The 18,159-nt window shown below is 43.3% G+C and overlaps 1 protein-coding gene across 4 annotated transcripts in view; it reads left to right on the forward strand.

The window, feature by feature from the left end:
- Positions 1-3,978: 3,978 nt before the first annotated feature.
- Cdkl3 (cyclin dependent kinase like 3) overlaps positions 3,979-18,159 on the forward strand; it is an 84,307-nt gene continuing 70,126 nt past the window's right edge. For 3 of the 4 annotated variants that reach the window (XR_007833054.1, XM_051167436.1, XM_051167434.1), the window contains exons 1-3: positions 3,979-4,145; positions 4,883-5,062; positions 11,296-11,490. Coding sequence is in view for 3 of the 4 variants with exons in the window: in XM_051167436.1 (XP_051023393.1) it covers positions 4,898-5,062; positions 11,296-11,490 (360 nt within the window). In the remaining variant the exon portion in view is untranslated. Of the gene's footprint in view, positions 4,146-4,879; positions 5,063-11,295; positions 11,491-18,159 lie in introns of all 4 variants that reach the window. The other variant, XM_051167435.1, reaches the window with a different exon arrangement.

An 18,159-nucleotide genomic window follows, 5' to 3' on the forward strand; every position in this document is an offset into this window, starting at 1 on the left:
TAATTGTACTTCTCAAAAAATGAGGGGTGTGATTTTAGAGCATATCAATGGGCTGCTGGTTGTCAAAGAAACCTACAAAAATGATTCAGCTCGGGGGAGAGATCTTGCAGACATGGGTAGGAGGTACATCTCAAGTCTGAGATAAATCATCACAAGGAAGAGCCAAAAGGACCGGAAGTGCCCGGTCATGGGGGGTGATGTGCAGTAGGTCCAGAAGCGGTGGGCCTGCAGGCTCCTTTCCTAGTCACAGAATTCCCATCTTCAGCTTCTGGCTCCTGCTGTGGGGATGTGTTAGTTCGAACACTTCAGTAGATGTGGATTCTTTTTTTCTTTTTTCCCCTTCCTTCAAGACAGGCTGTCCTGGAGACCAGGCTGACCTTGAGCTTACAGAGATCCACCTGCCTCCGCCTCCACCTCCTGAGATGTGGAATTCTTTAGCTCTAGAAGGGGGGCAGGCATGAGAATCCACTGCTCCACTCCTGGTCAAAGCTCCATGAAACCAGGAAAGGTTAACGTTTCCCATTGAACTTTTCCCTTCTTCCTTCAAACTGAATTCTCTTGACTTAAAATGGCCGTGAGAACCCAAAGTCGTGGTTCATCCTGCTACTCCCACCGTTCGTAAGTGGAAGGGATCAGGAGTGTACGGCTAGCCTCAGTGACAGCAGTGGCATGATAGCCACCCTGGGCAGCCTGAGTGTCCCTCAAACCCCCCACCCCCATAGAAGAGTAAGCTTGGGGATTGTTAGGTAGGTCTAACTTTGCTAGCCGCTGCTGTTTACTCACAATGCTACATTCACAAAGTTAAAGGTTAAATATTCAGCGAGGTGCTGTAATCCCAGCAACTTGGGAGGCAGAAGCAGGTGGATCTCTGTGAGTTTGAGGCCAGCCTGGTCTATAAAGTGAGTCCAGGACAGTCAAGGCTACACTGAGAAACACTGTCTCGAAGTTAAGTATTCTTGCCTTTCCCTTTTGTATTCTTTTTGAGGTGTGTGATAGAACCCCAGGGCCTTACATAGCCCTTGAGGGCGTTGCTGAATGGGATGTAGTGCACAGGTGCAAGCCCAGCACTGCCTTTGTGGAGACCTTGCGCTAGATGGAGAGACCTTGTCTCAGGAAAAAAATAGTTAAGACGGTCTCTTTAAATTCCCTAGACTGTAAACCGGGCTGGTGGTGCACACCTTTAATCCCAGCACCCAGGAGGAAGAGGCAGGAGGATTTCTGTGAGTTCTAGGCCAGCCTTGTCTACAAAGTGAGTCCAGGACAGCAAAGTCTTACATGGAGAAACCCTGTCTCAAAAAACTAAAAACAAGCAAACAAATAAATCCTAGGCTGGCCTTCAACTCCTCTTTGAGTAGGTGGAATAGATGCCTTGCCTCCTCTCTGCCCCGACCCGGCCATATAGATCCTAATCTTCCACATGGCTAAGTAGACAAATGTGCAAGTATATATAGTGAAATGCTAAAGAGAGTCTGTATTTTTTTTAAATCTCATTTTGTTGCTTATCTACCAATTTATAACACTGAGAAATGGATGAGATAAGCCGGCCTCCCACCACTTGGGAGGCAGAGGCAAGCGGGTTTCTGTGATTTTGAGGCCAGGCTGGTCTACAAATCGAGTCCAGGACAACTGGGCTGCATATACAGAGAAACCCTGTCTCAAAAAACCAACCAGGGATGGAGAAATGGCTCAGAGGTTAAGAGTGCTGTCTGTTCTTCCAAAGGTCCTGAGTTCAATTCCCAGCAACCACATGGTGGCTCACAACTATCTATAACGTGATCTGATGCTCTCTTCTGGCCTGCAGGGTGTATATGCAGGCAGAGCACTGTATACATAATAAATACATCTTAAAAACAAACAAAAAACAACCAGATAGTTTTAATTTTTCCAAAATGAACTGTTTTGACAAATTGAACATGCTTCCTAAAGTATTACAGGGCAGAATGTTAACAAAATGCACACAATTTCATGGTCAGGCAGCTCACTAGAAACCTATGACCTCAGTCTTGGAACTACAGTTTTATTTTTTAAAAATAGGATATGTGTGGCTCAGGCTGGCCTGGAACTTGCTATGAAGACCAGGCTAACCTCAATCTCACATCTCAATCTCTGTTTTCCTCTCTCCTGAGTGCTGGAATAGTGAATTAAGTGATGGCAGGGACTTGGTATGATTCATGCTTTGCTTCTTCCAAATATTTAGTTTGTAGGAAATACTAAATAATGTACATCAGGTCTCATGTCACTGTAAGGCCTAACTATGACATTCTCGTTTATAGAGAAAGGAAAGGAAAAGAAAGGAAGACAGACCCAAACCAAGGACCCGCCCCTTCTTCCTCTCTTGCTCCACAGACCAGCTCTAGCGGATGCTAAATTGTTTTGTTTTTGCAGACAGGGTCTCTCTGTGTAGCCTTGGCTGTCCTGAACTCGCTTTCCCAGACCAGGCTGGCCTCGACCTCACAGAGGTCCGCCTGCCTCTGCTGGGATTACAGGTCTGCGCCACTGCGCCTGGCTTAGTAGTAAAATTTGAGATGCTTCTAAAAAAATTTTTTTAAAGCAAACTCTCTTGTTTACACTACTTAACACAGTTCTTGTGCACACTCATTTATTTGTGTGTGTAGATCACAGGACAACTTGGACCTAGTCTCTCTTTTCACCATCTACGCCCAAGGAATGGAACTCGAGTCTTCAGGCTTCGTAGCCTTTTGCTCCTGAGGCATCTCATTGACCTGGTTTTACTACTAAGATTAAATCAGAAGATTCTCTAGAAGCTCTGCGGGTGGGTGGAAGAGATGGCTCAAAGACTGAGGGCACTGACTGCTCTTCCGGAAGACCAGGGTTCAAATCCCGGCACCCACGTGGCAGCTCACAACTGTGTGTAACTCCAAGATCTGACACTCTGACGCTGACATACATGCAGGCAAAACATCAATGAACATAAAATAAAGGTTAAAAAAAAAAGAAGCTCTGCTGGTTATTTACATGTACATTTCGAGGTGCCATTGTACATCACGCAATATGTGGGAGAGTCCCGTGAATTATTTGCTCTCCTAACAAGTTCTGCGTTTCACATGTAGTGAGAAAACTTTTTCAAAGTACTCACAGGACTGCACATAGTGGTGCACATGTTTAACAGCACTCTAAACAGGCGGGTGATCTCTTGGGAGTTTGAGGCCAGCCAGGTCTACATGGTGGGTCCCAACCTAGCCAGGGCTACAAAGTAGATTTGTCTCAAAACAAAAAAAGGATTGCTAGTAGTTGCAAAACACGAAAGAATACCGAGAATGCAAATGCGTACAGAATTGGTGTTAGAAATAGGGGAATAGGGCTGGAGAGATGGCTCAGAGGTTAAGGGCACTGATTGCTCCTCCAGAGGTCCTGAGTTCAATTTCCAGCAACCACATGGTGGCTCACAACCATCTATGTGATTTGATGCCCTCTTCTGGCCTGCAGGTGTACATGCAGGCAGAGCACTGTATACATAATAAATCTTAAAAAAAAAAAAAAAAAAAAAGGTGGGGGGGGGGGAGTAAATGCTGAGTATCTGGCTTACCATTGAGGTATGCCCTGTGCCTAAGAAATAAAGTCTTGTCCCTAGTTTAAATTAATGTCGACTTTGAGGTCGGAATCAGGTGTATGGAATACTAATGTAGTGTTAGCAAACTAGCCACAAACTGTAGCCTTCCTTAGATCAGTTACCTCTACTGACAGCCTCTTAGGACCGAGCACAAGCAAGTGGCCATTAGTCATCCAGGAGACAAAAGCTTTCTTCCTGGGCAAACCAGCCCTCGTGGGCGTTCAGTTAGCAATTAAAAAAAAAAAAAAAAAAAAAAAAAGACGTCCCGGCCACCATCACCACCTCCACCCGCAAACAGGCGGGCGTCCGCGGTTCCGTGTCCCACGGCATCTAGCTTCCGGTTCGTGTAACTTTCTCTTCCGGGTCGGGACCCCGGCGTTTTCCAGTCTTGCGTACTGCGGTCGGAACGCGGCGAGGCCCCGCCCCTGCCCCGTTGCTAGGGCGCCCGGCTGCCGGTGGCGGGCGAGGTCGGCCGGGAGAGGCGGCGTGGTGTCCCGAGGCCGGCTGAGACTTCACCGAGGCTGGCGGGCCGGACTACAGAATGGGCTGAGGCGGCGGCGGCTCTCAGGACGAGGTCCACAGCGCCGGGAGACGCGCGGCCGGGGCTGGGGCTGCTCAGAGGGCGGGTTTGAGGAGAGGGCAGGACGTGGTGGTGACTGCGGCTCTGAGGTGGGGGGGGTCCCCACGCTTGGTGGGCCATGGCCTGTAACAAGGGACCCACACTGTTGGTGGGACTTTTTTTTTTTTTAAATATTTTGTTTTGTTGTTTTGTTTTTGAGACAGGGTTTCTCTGTGTAGCCCTGGCTGTCCTGGACTCGCTTTGTAGACCAGGCTGGCCTCGAACTCACAGAGATCCACCTGCCTCTGCCTCCAGAGTGCTGGGATTAAAGGCGTGCGCCACTATGCCCGGCTTATTTATTTATTTATTTATTTATTTATTTTGTGAGACTTTTTAAAAACTTGGCTTCCTTTGTCGTTGCTGTAAAGGGGGTCTCTTATTCTAAATCCCGTTTTCTAACACGGTTCCCGAATTAACCGCGCATCAGACTTCCCTTTTACTCCTTAGTCCCCGTCTACACAAAATGCTAGATTAACTCAGGACACCCTGTGCTCTGTGAAAGTCGGAGCTTCTCAGACACCCTGAAAGTTGCCGCGAACAGGCTCTGCTGTAGCCAGCGCTCCTGGTTCTCGTTGTTCTGTTTGAAAGTTGCGGGTTATCGGCTCTGCTGTAGCCAGCTTGAATAACTGAAAGTGTCAAATTTTTTGTTTTTTTTTTTTTTAACATTTTCTTTCTTTATTTTTGTGAAGTAGAAGCCAGGCTTGAAAATGGAAATGTATGAAACCCTCGGGAAAGTGGGAGAGGGAAGTTACGGAACGGTGATGAAATGCAAACATAAGGAGACTGGGCGGATAGTGGCCATTAAGATATTCTATGAGAAACCAGAAAAATCTGTCAACAAAATTGCAACGAGAGAAATAAAGTTTCTAAAGGTTTGCTTCTTTTGCCTTTTATTACACACACATATATAAACATATATATGTATATACATTTATTTTGTCCCATTGGGACCTATCTTGCTATGAAGCCTAGGCTAGCCTGGAATTCTTATTTCTTCCAGTGCTGAGATTTACAGGCGCTCATTATGTAAGTCAAATGACAATTTGTTATGGAGTAAAGATAAAATGTGTGAAAGAATATCTCCATTAACAGATAAACTTAAGACCTGTCATAGAGAAAAGCCCTCACTGTCTACGCTCTGTACTTTCCTTAGTGATAGAAGATTTGTGTGCTCATGTCTATTGTGAGATCATAAAAAACTATTCAGGTATAATAATAAAGATGTCTGCTTTGGACAAGGGATTGTGGAAGAAGCTAAGATTAGAAAGTTTTTAAAAAAATGTTCTTTGCCAGGCATGTTGGCATAGGCCTTTAACCATAGCCCTTTGGTGGCAGAGGCAGAGGCAGGTGGATCTCCATGAGTTTAAGACCACACTGGTTTACAGAGGGAATTCCAGGACAGCCAGGGATGTTATGTAGAGAAAGTCTGTATTGGGGGAAAAAATGTTCTTTGATGTCATAACTAGGCAGGAGGGTATATTAAAATAATCTTGAATAAGAATGGTCCATGCTGACCAGGTGTGGTGGCGCACACCTTTAATCCCAGCACTTGGGAGGCAGAAGCAGGTGGATCACTATGAGTTGGAGGCCAGCCTGGTCGACGAAGCAAGTCCAGGACAGCTAAGGCTACACAGAGAAGCCCTGTCTCAAAAAAAACCAAAAAAGAAAGAAAGAAAGAAAGAGAAAAAAAAAAAGAGTGGTTCATACTGGAGCAGTGGTTTAGAGGCCAGATGGCTCTGTTAGTTCCACCCCATTTCAGGAAGCTCCCAAGCATCCCACACCCGCTTCTGGTTTCAGGGATACCTGCAGGTATGCGTGCATAATCACATACCTACACAGGTTTTTTTGTTTGTTTTCTTAATAGTTAATATTAAATTCCACAATTCCTGTTTTACAGAAAACAGGGTGTGTACTTGTCCTTGAGCGATGTGAAGCGTTTGGGTAGGATGGAGATGCTACTGAGTTCCAGGTGAGGGGAACAGCATTACGCTCAAAAAGATTAAAACAGGACAGAGCAAGAGTGGAAAGGGAGAAAAACCCAGATACTTATCTATGAGTTTCCTGTATAGAATTAGAAAGAAGTGTGATTAAGACAGTAAATTGGAAGTCGATTTTAAAATGTTTTAGGTTAAGAAGTCAAAATGTGGTTTGTGGGCTTGAGACGTTCAGTTGGTGGAAGTGATTGAAAAGCGTTGCCTGAAGCCCAGCACCAGGTAGAACTCGGTGTGTGGGACCCTAGCACCAGCCTTTGCTGCACACTGAGATCCAGGCCAGCTTAGGATTCATGATGCCGTCTCAGAGATGGAAAGTGAAGATTTGAGTTCATTGTAAAGAACCCCTCCCTTCTAAGTATTAATCTAGCAGTGGTGTGTAGAAGACTGGAAACTAAGGAGTCTGATGGGAATCTAATTCAGGAATTCTGCTAATAGCATGCGGCTTTTTTTTTTTTTTAAGAATTCAGTGTGAGTGAGTATAAAGTTTAAAAGGTGTACTGCAGAAGACATGGAGAGTGTAGACGCATACAGAGATAAGTCAGAGCCCTTAAGGCCAGAGGATGCTGCAGTTGGTATAACTTGGACGAGAAGTTGAGAACAAGCTCAGTTTTGGGAACGTTGACTGGAGATGACAGGAATACTTAGCTAAAGCTTCTCAGGCTTCTACAAGCGTCGACAGCATGTGTGCTAGGTTGGCGGAGGTGAAAAGAGAGTGAGCATACTTTAGAGTCTGGGTCCAAAACTAGAGACTGAAATTTGGTGGGAGAGGGAGCCTCCATGCCAGGCGTGGTGGCTCACACCTTTAATCCCAACACTTGGGAGGCAGAGGCAGGTGGCTCTCTGTGAGTTCGAGGCCAGCCTGGATTCTGGGTGCACTGAGGTCGTTGCCTTGAGCACGGAGTCTAGGTGTCTTCTGTGTGATGAAGAGCGCAGCTGTCCCTGCCCATCTTTACCTGGTGCCCTTCGAGTCATCTAGGTAGCCAGGTTTATACAGTGCCAGGAGTCAAACCCAGTGCTGTGTATGCTAGACAGCACTCCAGCAACTGAGCACCAGCTCCAGCCCCAATAGTGACGACACAGAGACAAACTTGAAAACGTCCTTGCTTATAACTACAGACAAATCACATTTGTTTGAGACAGGGTCTCACTCTGTAGCCCTGGACCTTTTAGAATTTGCTATGTAGACCAGGCTGTCCTCACTCACTGATCTGCTTGTCTTTGCTTACTGAGTGCTGAGATTAAAGGTGTGAGGTACCATGTCTGGTATATGAAAAAAAAATTATTTTAATTTTTAAAAAAGATTTATTTCTTTATTATTACATATACAGTTCTCTGCCTGCATGTACACCTGCAGGCCAGAAGAGGGCATTAGATCACATTATAGATGGTTGTGAGCCACCATATGGTTGCTGGGAGTTGAACTTGGGACCTCTGGAAGAGCAGTCAATGCTCTTAACTTCTGAGCCATCTCTCCAGCCCCATGAAAAAATTTTAAGACACTTTATTTTTGTTGCTGTTATTGTTTTTAAAGACAGGTCTCACTATGTAGCCCTTAGCTGCCCTGGAACTTCTTATGTAGAACAGACTAACCTCTAACTTACAAAGAGATCTGCCTACCTGTGCCTCATGAGTGTTGGTATTAAAGGCATGCTTTCACCCTTGCCCTGCCTTTCTTATTTTTAAAACATTTTTAAATGTTTTAAACACAAAAATGTTTTTTTTCACATTATGTGTACGGGTGTTTTGCCTGCATGTATGTCTGTGTACCGTGTGTATTCAGTGCCCACAGAGGCCAGAAGAGGTGTCATATTCCCTGGAACTGGAGTTACAGATGGTTGTGAGCCTGTGGGTTCAGGACCCTAGGGGCTAGAGCATTGACTCAGCAGGTAGGTGTATTTGTTGCTCTTCTAGAGGACCTAGGTTCAGTTCCTAGAGCCCACAGGGTGACATCTGATTTTTTCTTCTGACCTTCGGCATCAGGCATACATGTGGTGTATGGACATACATGCAAGTAAACTCATACACATAACAGTAACTAACTCTAAAAGACCTAGAATCTTCTGGAAGAGCAGCCAGTGCTCTTAATCTCTGCTCCATTTCTCCATTCCCTTCCTTATTTTTACACAAAATCTTACTGCATAGTCCAGTCTAGCCTAAAACTCACTGTGTAGGTCAGGCTGGCCTCTAACTCTTCCTCATTCTGCCTGGAGTCCTGGGATTACAGGCATATGCCAGCACAGACTACTTTTCAGTTTAACATAATCTAATTAGAGATTTCTTGCACTTGTTAATATTCTTAGCCTAAAATGATTGCCCAAATAACTCAGTTTTGACTACATTTTAGAATCTGATTAAATTACTGATAGAGCAGTTAGAATGTCTGTGGAGATTTCTAGTAATCAAGAAAAATATAATTAAATACATGAAAAATAAACTGTTTTCTCCGTGTATCACTGCTGTGCTGGAACTCACTTAGTAGACCAGGCTGGCCTCAAACCCAGAGATCTGCTTCTGCCTCCCAAGTGCTGGCATCAAAGGCGTGCCCCACTACTTCCTGGCTCCCCGCTGTTCTTATTAGCTCCTTACTACTTTCACTATTTTGCCTTTAAGATAAAGACTAAGGGCTGGTGAGGTGGCTCAGCTGTTAAAAACGCTTATTCTTGCAGGAGGGCTGGGTTTGATTCCCAGCACCCATATGGTGGCTCACAACAACCTATAACTCCAGTTCCAAGGGGGGGGCACCAGGCATGCACATGTACACAGACACCCATACACATAAATACACTCATAAAACTATAAAATAGATAGCAGACAGGAAGCCAGTAGTTTTCCCTCGTCAGGCCATTTGTGTGGTGTTCCAAAGCACTTCATCCCTCACTGTCTCTTCACTGTCGCTGGTGTTTCATTGCCACAGCAGCAGCACTCTGGGGCTTCATGCTAAACAGGAAAATTGAGAGCAAAGATAAAGAAGAAAATTGGCATTGTATTTTGGCACAGTTTTCTACTAGTCATGTTTCAAGGATTTTAGTCTCTGTTAGTCACAGGAAAGTAGAAAACTTAATGTTGTGCCGCTGGGATAAGAGCAATTTTAAAAATTCTAGTTTGTGCCAGGTGTGGTGGTACACACCTTTAATCTCAGCACTTGGGAGGCAGATGCAGGTGGGTCTCTGAATGTGAGGCCAGCCTGGACTACAAAGTGAGTCCAGGACAGTCAGAGCTTTCCAGAGAAACCCTGTGTCACAAAACAAAACAAAAAATTATAGCTAGTGAATCTAATATTAAAAATAGACTAATTTTTATCCAAATTAATATTTTTATTAATTTTAAAATGTTTAACTATTTCAGAATTGATTTAGTGAGGATAATAGGTTGAAAAATAGAAAAGCTACATAAAATATTAAGCTTATTTATTTCTATGCTGATACATAGTAATTTTTTGACATTTTAAAATTATTTTTTATTATTCAAAAGCATTTATTTTGTGTATGTTTGTGTATGTGTTATGTTTAGGTGTACATGTGTACCTGGAGGTCAGAGGTCAATACTGGGTGTCTGCTTCCTATCACTCTACTTTTTTTTCCCCCCCCTGAGACAGGATTTCTCTGTATAGCCTTGGCTGTCCTGGACTTGCTTTGAGACCAGGCTGGCCTTGAACTCATATGAATCCAATTGTTTTTTAAAGTACTTGTTTAATTTTCATTTGTATGAAATGAGGGTCTCACTGTGTCGCCTAGGCTGGCCTCAGACGCATCTTACTGTTTCGGCCTCCTAAGTAGCTGAGACAAAGGGTGGTTTTTTGTGGTTTAATAGAATTGTAGACTAGACAGTGAATAAGAATACCATAAGTATTTGCATATTTGTCATTTCTGTGGTTATAAATTATTTTACATGTTTGAAGGTTTCTGACATACATGATACTCTTGATTATCAAGTAGATTCATAAATGACCCCTAGAATTTATAGTTTATTCTGTATAGAGTTTAAGACCAAAATTAGAGAACAAATTGTGTAAATTTGTAACACATCTGGATGATGTTGAAGTCTGGGCTTTAGCTGGAGCGATGGATGACTCAGTGGCTAAGAGCACTTGTTTTTGCAGAAGACCTGGGATCTGTTCCCAGCACCGACATGGGGGTTCACAGCCATCCTTAACTGCAGTTGCAGGGGATCCAGCACCATCCTCTTGTGATCTCTGTAGGCGCCAGGCATGCACATGGTGCACATATATACATGCAGACCGACACTCATACATAACGTAAACATGAGGCCTTAGGGGCTAAGTATAGCTTAGCTCAGCATGTGAGAAGATCCCAAGTTCAGTTTCCAGAAAACGAAACAACTGAACATTGACTGTGGTGGCTCATATCTGTAATCCTAGCACTTGGCATGCCCAGCACTCCGGAGGCTGAGACAGAAAGGTGGTGAGTTCTAGGCTAGCCTGAAATACATAGCAAGCCCTTGTCTCTTAAAATCAAAATAACAAATATGAACCAAGGTCCATTTTATTTTGTTTGTTTTTGTTTTGTTTCAGTCTGGGTCTCTACCTAACCTAGAACTCCCCATGTAGACCAGGCTGGTATTGAACTCACAGAGATTGGCCTGCTGCCTCCACACCCCACCCATAAAGTCCTTTTAAATTTCATGTGTTAAATACAAACTAAATTAAAAGGAAAAAACAGTTCTCAGCCTGGCGCTAGTGGCACACACCTGTAATCCCAGCACTCGGGAGGCAGAGGCAGGTGGATTGTTGTGAGTTCAAGGCCAGCCTGGTCTACAAAGTAAGTCCAGGACAGCCAAGGCTACACAGAGAAACCCTGTCTCGAAAAAAACAAAAAACAAAAACATTTCTCATTGTGTTGTGGTTCATTAGTCCTAAATTAATTTAATAAGTGACCAGAAGGCCACATGTCTCACCTTTTTCTCTAGAGAGCAAGGAACCACTTAACAATAATGTTTACACATTAAGAGCATGCCAGGTCAGCTGAGATATTTCTGCTCAGAGAAAAGAAGCTGAAAATGTTTTTGTTTCCTTTCAAAATTATGTAGGTATTTACATGAATTACTGTTTGAAACAACTTTATTTAAAAACTCTTTGTTTCTTCTGTCAATAGCAATTTCGTCATGAAAACCTGGTCAATCTGATTGAAGTTTTTAGGCAAAAAAAGAAAATTCACTTGGTATTTGAATTTATTGACCACACAGTCTTAGATGAGTTACAGCATTACTGCCATGGACTAGAAAGTAAGCGGCTGAGAAAGTACCTGTTCCAGATCCTCCGAGCGATCGAGTACCTGCACAATAACAACGTAAGTGCTTCAGAGGGAGCCCAGCTCGGGCTGGCGTGACTCACAAGTGCCATTTGAATAGTGCTATTTTTAATGAAGGCTGTTAACATCTTCTAAGTATACTAATAGACATCCTGAAAACGAGAAGGGGGGTGGGGCGGTCTTGCCTTTCAGTTTATTTTCAGAACCCGAAAGCATTTATTGAGGACTTAGTAACTGTAAGGTAGGTTGAGTCTGAGGTGCTGTTAGTTTCCCGTAAGCAGCTGTGACCAAAATATTGTGAGAATAACTTTTTTTTTTTTTGGTTTTTCGAGACAGGGTTTCTCTATGTAGCCTTGGCTGTCCTGGACTCGCTTTGTAGACCAATCTGGCCTCGAACTCACAGCAATCCGCCTGCCTCTGCCTCCCGAGTGCTGGGATTAAAGGCGTGCGCCACCACGCCCGGCTTTGTGAGAATAATTTAACGGGAGGAATTACTTGTTTTGCCTCATGATGTTAGAGGTTTCACACAGGGCAGTGTCCTTGTCTCATGGTGGACAAGGAACAGAAAGAGAAAGCGTCCCAGACAAGGTATATTTCTTCAGGGACATGCCTCGGTGACCCACTTCCTCTAGCTAGGTATCTGCCTAAAGTTTTCTGAGTCACCTTCGACAGCAGTGAGCCTTTTTGCAGGGGACACTTCATAGCCAATCAACAACAGATGCTGAAAGTCGTCCCAATGATTTGGTTTAAAGGAATCACCAGGACACTGAGGATCATCTCTGAGAAAGGGCATGAAAAGGATGAAAGTCAGAGCTGTGCTTTCATGGAAGGTTCTTTAAATGGAGGTGGATGTTAGGCCAGGGAACAGCAAATCAGTGAATGCCTTTAGGGGAAGAAGGCAGAGCAAAGTGTTTGATCACTCAGCCTGTAAAAAATTGAGAAGAAAAAGGCCACACTGTTCTGATTTTTATTACTGAATTCAGTTTATTTAAGTAGTAATGTACCTCAGTTTTTTTATTTTTTGAAACATGGTCTCTAGTCCTGGCTGTCCTGAAAGCTGCTGGGTAGAGCAGACTGGCCTTGAGCTCACAGAGTTCCTTCTGCCTCCACCTCCCGAATGCTGGGATTAAAGGTGTTCACCACCAAGCCCAGTGGAGCTCAGCAGTTTTTGTGTCACTTAATTTTTTCAGATGGCTATACTTTCTGGAAAAGCACATATTGTCAGGAAATAGCAATATATTATATAGCTAAGAAAAAGTAGTAAAATCTTCTAAAATAGTTTTGTTTTTATTATTTATTTAGGATTTCCAAGACAGGGTTTCTCTGTGTAGCCCTGGTTGTTCTGGATCTCAAGGCCAAGCTAGTCTCAATCTCAGCGGTCTGCCTGCCTCTGCCTCCTGAGAGCTGGGATTAAAGCTGTATGATGCCGCTATCAGGCTTGTTTTACTTAATTTACTTACTTTATTTCTTTGAGACAAAGTTCTCAATAGGTATGCTAGGCCAATTCCAAACACAGACTGTATCTCAAGCTAGCCTCAAGTTCCAGATCTTTCTGCTTAGCCTTTAGAGTACTGGGATCTTGGTGTGATCAAGGGTTGCATTTCAGAGGTCATTTTGTTAAATAGTTGATCGCAGTACAACTGTCTACCCCAGGGCTTCTAAGATAGCATCTACTGCCTTGACTTTATAAGAATGCCTCACAGTTCATGGCTTTGAAAAAAATGTGAAGATGTGGTGAAACTCATGTGGTAATGTCCTTGCCACCTGCACCCAACAGGAGGCAGTTATGAAAACACGATTTATAGAACCAGAGCTGACAACACTATGATTCTGTATCCTGGACATTTAACATTCTTTGTTCTACTTGTTTTGTAACCGGGTCACTCGCATAGTTCTGGCTGTCCTAGAACTTACTTTGTAGACCAGGCTGGCCGCAAACTCAGAGCTCTGCCTGCCTCTGCCTCCCAAGGGCAGGGACTAAAGGCGTGTACTACAATGGTTGGCAAATTTTAATCTTCTCAAGCTTCCCTCTCGTCTGTAAAATGACAAAACCTTACCTTACTGACTTTAAAATACCAACTAGAGGGCTGGAGAGATGGCTCAGAGGTTAAGAGCACTGACTACTCTTCCAGGGGTCCTGAGTTCAATTCCCAGCAACCACATGTTGTCATCTATAAAGTGATCTGATGCCCTCTTCTGGCCCACTGGTGTACATGCAGGCAGAGCACTGTATACATAATAATAAATAAATCTTTAAATAAATAAAATAAAATACCAAATAGAGCCAGGCATAGTGGCACACGCCTTTAATTCTAGCTCTCAGGAGGTAGAGCCAGTCAGATCACTGTGAGGCCAGCCTGATCTACAAAGAGATGCCAGGACAGCCAAGGACACACAGAGAAACCCTGCCTCGAAAAACACAATAAATAAATACATACATACATACATACATACATACATACCAAATAGGCCATAGATGGAAGGTCTCTCTGTCTCTCTCTCTCTCCTCTCCTCTCTGTCTCTCTCTCTCTCTCTCTCTCTCTCTCTCTCTCTCTCTCTCTCTCTCTCTCTCTCTCTCTCTCTCTCTCTCTCTCTCTCTCTCTCTCTCTCTCTCTCTCACACACACACACACACACACACACACACACACAGAGACATGTCATGCTCCAAGAAAGTAATGTATGGTGCCACCATGGAGTGTGAGGCAAACTAGAAGTCTGAAAATGAGACACAGCTAAAGTAATTTTGTTTTTAAATGTAGCAAGGAATCTATTAGCCCAGTGACCTGCGCACAGGCTGCCACTGTAAAGTAAGTGCAAGTCAACCTGAGCAGGGGACCTCAGAGAGTGGCATTAATCAACTTCAGAGACCAGGAAGGAGAGACATGACTGCACGGTTGCCCTGGATAGGAGGTTTTTTCCTCCCTAGAATATACACACATGCACACAAAATAAAGTGTATAAACATTTTAAAAGAAAAGTCATGAGGGACAGTGAAGATGACTCAGCGGGTAGCTGTACTTGCTGCCAATCTGACAACATGGCTCTGAAATCCTCTCATCTCCTCTTACACACACATGCACATACACACTAAAGGAATGCCATTTTTAAAAAGAATGTAGTGGTAGTGCTCACCTTTAATTTCTGTGCTTGGGAGGCAGAGGTGGGCAGACTTCAGCCTGGTCTATCTAGTGAATTTCAGGATGCCAGCGCTTCATAAGACCCTGTCTCAGAAAAAAACAAACAAACAAACAAACAAACAAAAAACCAAAAAACAATGTCCTAGTGAGACCCACTGTTTTATAAAGTGCTATATGCTAACAGAAAGGAGTAAGTTAGCTGACTTAAAGGATGATCAGCAAGTACAGTGTTGGCTTCTTCGGAACATATCTGCTAAGTTAAAATGCTATGTTTCCTGAGTTGGGGCCCTTTTTTTTAATGCCCCTAAGTTTTTCTTGAAAATAGGATATTTAAAATAATGTGGCAGGGCTGGAGAGATGGCTCAGAGGTTAAAAGCACTGTCTGCTCTTCCAGAGGTCCTGAGTTCAATTCCCAGCAACCACATGGTGGCTCACAACCATCTGTAATGTGATCTGATGTCCTCTTCTGGCCTTCAGGTATACATGTAGGCAGAGCACTGTATCTGTAATAATAAATAAATCTTAAAAAAATAATGTGGCAGTGGGGCTGGAGATATGGCTCAGTGGACTAGAGCACAGCCTGTTCTTCCAGAGGTCATGAGTTCAAGTCCCAGCAACCACATGGTGGCTCACAACCATCTGGTTGTGATCTGATGCTCTCTTCTGGCATACAGGTATACATGAATACAGAGCACTCACATACATAAAATAAATATTTTAAAAATAATGTGGCAGTTATAGAAATCAGAGTTTCCCATTTCTCTCTGGTCTTATCCCTCTGCTCCAGCCAGCCAGTAACTAGTTAGCTTTGTGTTTATGAATAGACCTTTTCAGGAAACTTCTTATAAATGAAATATTATAAGCAGTCTTGCATGTTCCTTCTCCTCAGGACAGAGTTCCCAGAGTTGTCTTCCTGGAACATGGAGTGGCGCTTTGTTCTGTTTGGATGCTCTTTTGATGTTTTGTGCAGATGCCGCATACACGGGCTGGCCACCAGGGCTACCCTGCAGTGAGGATGCCGCATACACGGGCTGGTCAGCTTATTTCTAGTTCTGGCTATATGACTACTGCTCTCATAAAGCTCAGCTTTATTTATTTGGTAGTTGTCACTGTATTAAAGAAATTGCCAAGTTGTTTTCCAAAGTGACAGTATCTTTTTGGGGTTTGTTCCTGAAGCTCTGACCCAGGGGTTCTTGCATACTGGGTTGTACCACTGAGGTACACTCCAGCCCTATGACTGTCACTTTGATTGTTAGGTATGGTAGTAATGACATGGCATCATTTTTTAGTTAGGTTAAGTACACTGTCTTTATTCACAGATAGCTTGTTCATTTATATAGAAAATTCCCACAGCAAAATTTTCTAGGTTGTAGGGTGCAAGATGTACATTCCTAAATGTATTGTCTTTCTATACATTAGCTACAAATAATCACAAATTAGAATTTTTAGGTACAATTTATGTACTGGTAATGCAGCTTAGTTGGTAGAGTGCTTGCATGTAGTTATGGGTTTGATTCCCAGCAGTGCATAAAATTGAACGTGGTGATACACTCCTGAAATGCGAGCATTTGGGAGGTAGAGGCAGGAGAACCACAAATTCAACATCAACCTTGGCTACATAATGTGTGGTATACATGAGACTTTGCCTAAAGTAAAATAAAATGCCACTTCATAACATCAAAATATTATCCTAAGAAAAACTTGACAAAAGATGTGTAATATCTTTTTTAAAAAAGATTTATTTATTATTACGTATACAGTGTTCTGTCTGCGTGTACACCTGCATGCCAGGAAAGGGCATCAGATCATATTATAGATGGTTGTGAGCCACCATGTGGTTGCTGGGAATTGAACTCATGACCTCTGGAAGAGCAGGTGGCGCTCTTATCCACTGAGCCATCTCTCCAGCCCCAAGATGTATAATATCTTTACACTGAAAAATAATGTTGCTGAGAAATACTAAAGACAATCTAGCCAAATGAAAAGAGATACAGTTCTAATGTAGTGTCAGTGTGATAATGACAGGCCGAAGCTTCTAAAGTCTATGACCCGCATTCAAAAGTCAACTCACGGCAGCCTAAAGACTTAAATGTGAGGCTTAAATGAGTCTAATACTAAAACAGGAAAACAGCTTTGTGATCCTGGAGTGGCAAAGGTGGTGTTTTGTTGGTTGGTTTTTGTTTTGTGTGTGAGATGAACCCAGAGCACGTGTAATAAAAGCAAAAGTCAACATGGTGAGACCAAGCTGAAAGGCTTTTGCAAGTCAAGGAAAAATGTACAGCATATTTCAGATAGGAGTAAATTCAAAAGTAGAAACAGCTTACAGAATAGGAGAAAATTGGAAACCAATAAAGAACTCAAACTTGATAGTAAGTCAACAATGATTAAAAATGAACAAAAGGCTGGGCGGTGGTGGCGCACGCCTTTAATCCCAGCACTTGGGAGGCAGAGGCAGGTGGATCGCTGTGAGTTTGAGACCAGCTGGGTCTACAAAGTGAGTCTAGGACAGCCAGGACTACAGAGAAACCCTGTCTCAAAAAAAAAAAAAAAAAAAGGAGCAAAAGAAATAATCATTTTAGGGCTGGCAAGATGGCTCAGAGGTTAAGGGTACTGGCTGCTCCTGAGTTCAATTCCCAGCAACCTCATGGTGACTCACAACCATCTATAATGAGATCTGGTGCCCTCTTCTGGCAGGTAGGAGAACATGCAGGCAGAGCACTGTATACAGAATAAATAAGTAAAAAGAAAAAGAAGCATTTTAAAGAAGTAGAAGAGGTATGTGAAGAAATGTTCAAAGTCTGTCATCAGAGAAATTTAAATTAAAAACAATAAAAATCATCGCTCAAATGGCCATTTCAAAAATAGGAAGTAGAATATGGAGAAAAGAGACCTTAGCCGTCTGCTGGGGAGTGTGAGTTACACGGGCTTTCTGGGGAGCAGCATGCAGGTCTTCGGGGATTTAAAACTGGAATCTGTGGGTGGCCCAGCAGTCTCACTACTGGATGTATCCAAAGGAAACAAAAGCAGCTTGTTTGAGATCCCTGCAAGTTCATAGTCACTGCAGCAGCATCCACTGTGGCAAAGCATGGTGTTAGCCTCAGTATCCACCTGTAGGTGAACGGGTGCAGAAAATACTGAGACTTGACATGAGAGGGCATGATATCATCTGTGACAACGTGGATAAGTTGAGGATAGTGTGTTACATGTGAAATCTAAGAAGGGAGGATGGGAGAAAGATTTCTGTCAGGGGCCACCAAATTTCAGATAGGAGTGAATTTAAAAGATTTGAGGTGGGGAGAGGTATTGATTGCTTGATTCATTGATTGATTGAGACAGGGTTTCTCTGTGTAGCCCTGGATGTCCTGGAACTAACTATGTAGATGAGCCTGACCCACACTCACAGAGATAAGTTCTGCCTCTGTCTCCCTTGTGCTGGGATTAAAGATGTACACACCAGTGCTGGGCTCAAAAGAGTTGTTTTTACAGCGTGGTAACTATAGTTAGTGGCTATTGTGTTATTTAAGATTGCTGAGAGTAGATTTTAAAGTCCTTTGCAAAAATGACAAGAG

This window comes from Acomys russatus, chromosome 25 (genome assembly GCF_903995435.1).
Source record: "Acomys russatus chromosome 25, mAcoRus1.1, whole genome shotgun sequence".
Taxonomy (NCBI): domain Eukaryota; kingdom Metazoa; phylum Chordata; class Mammalia; order Rodentia; family Muridae; genus Acomys; species Acomys russatus.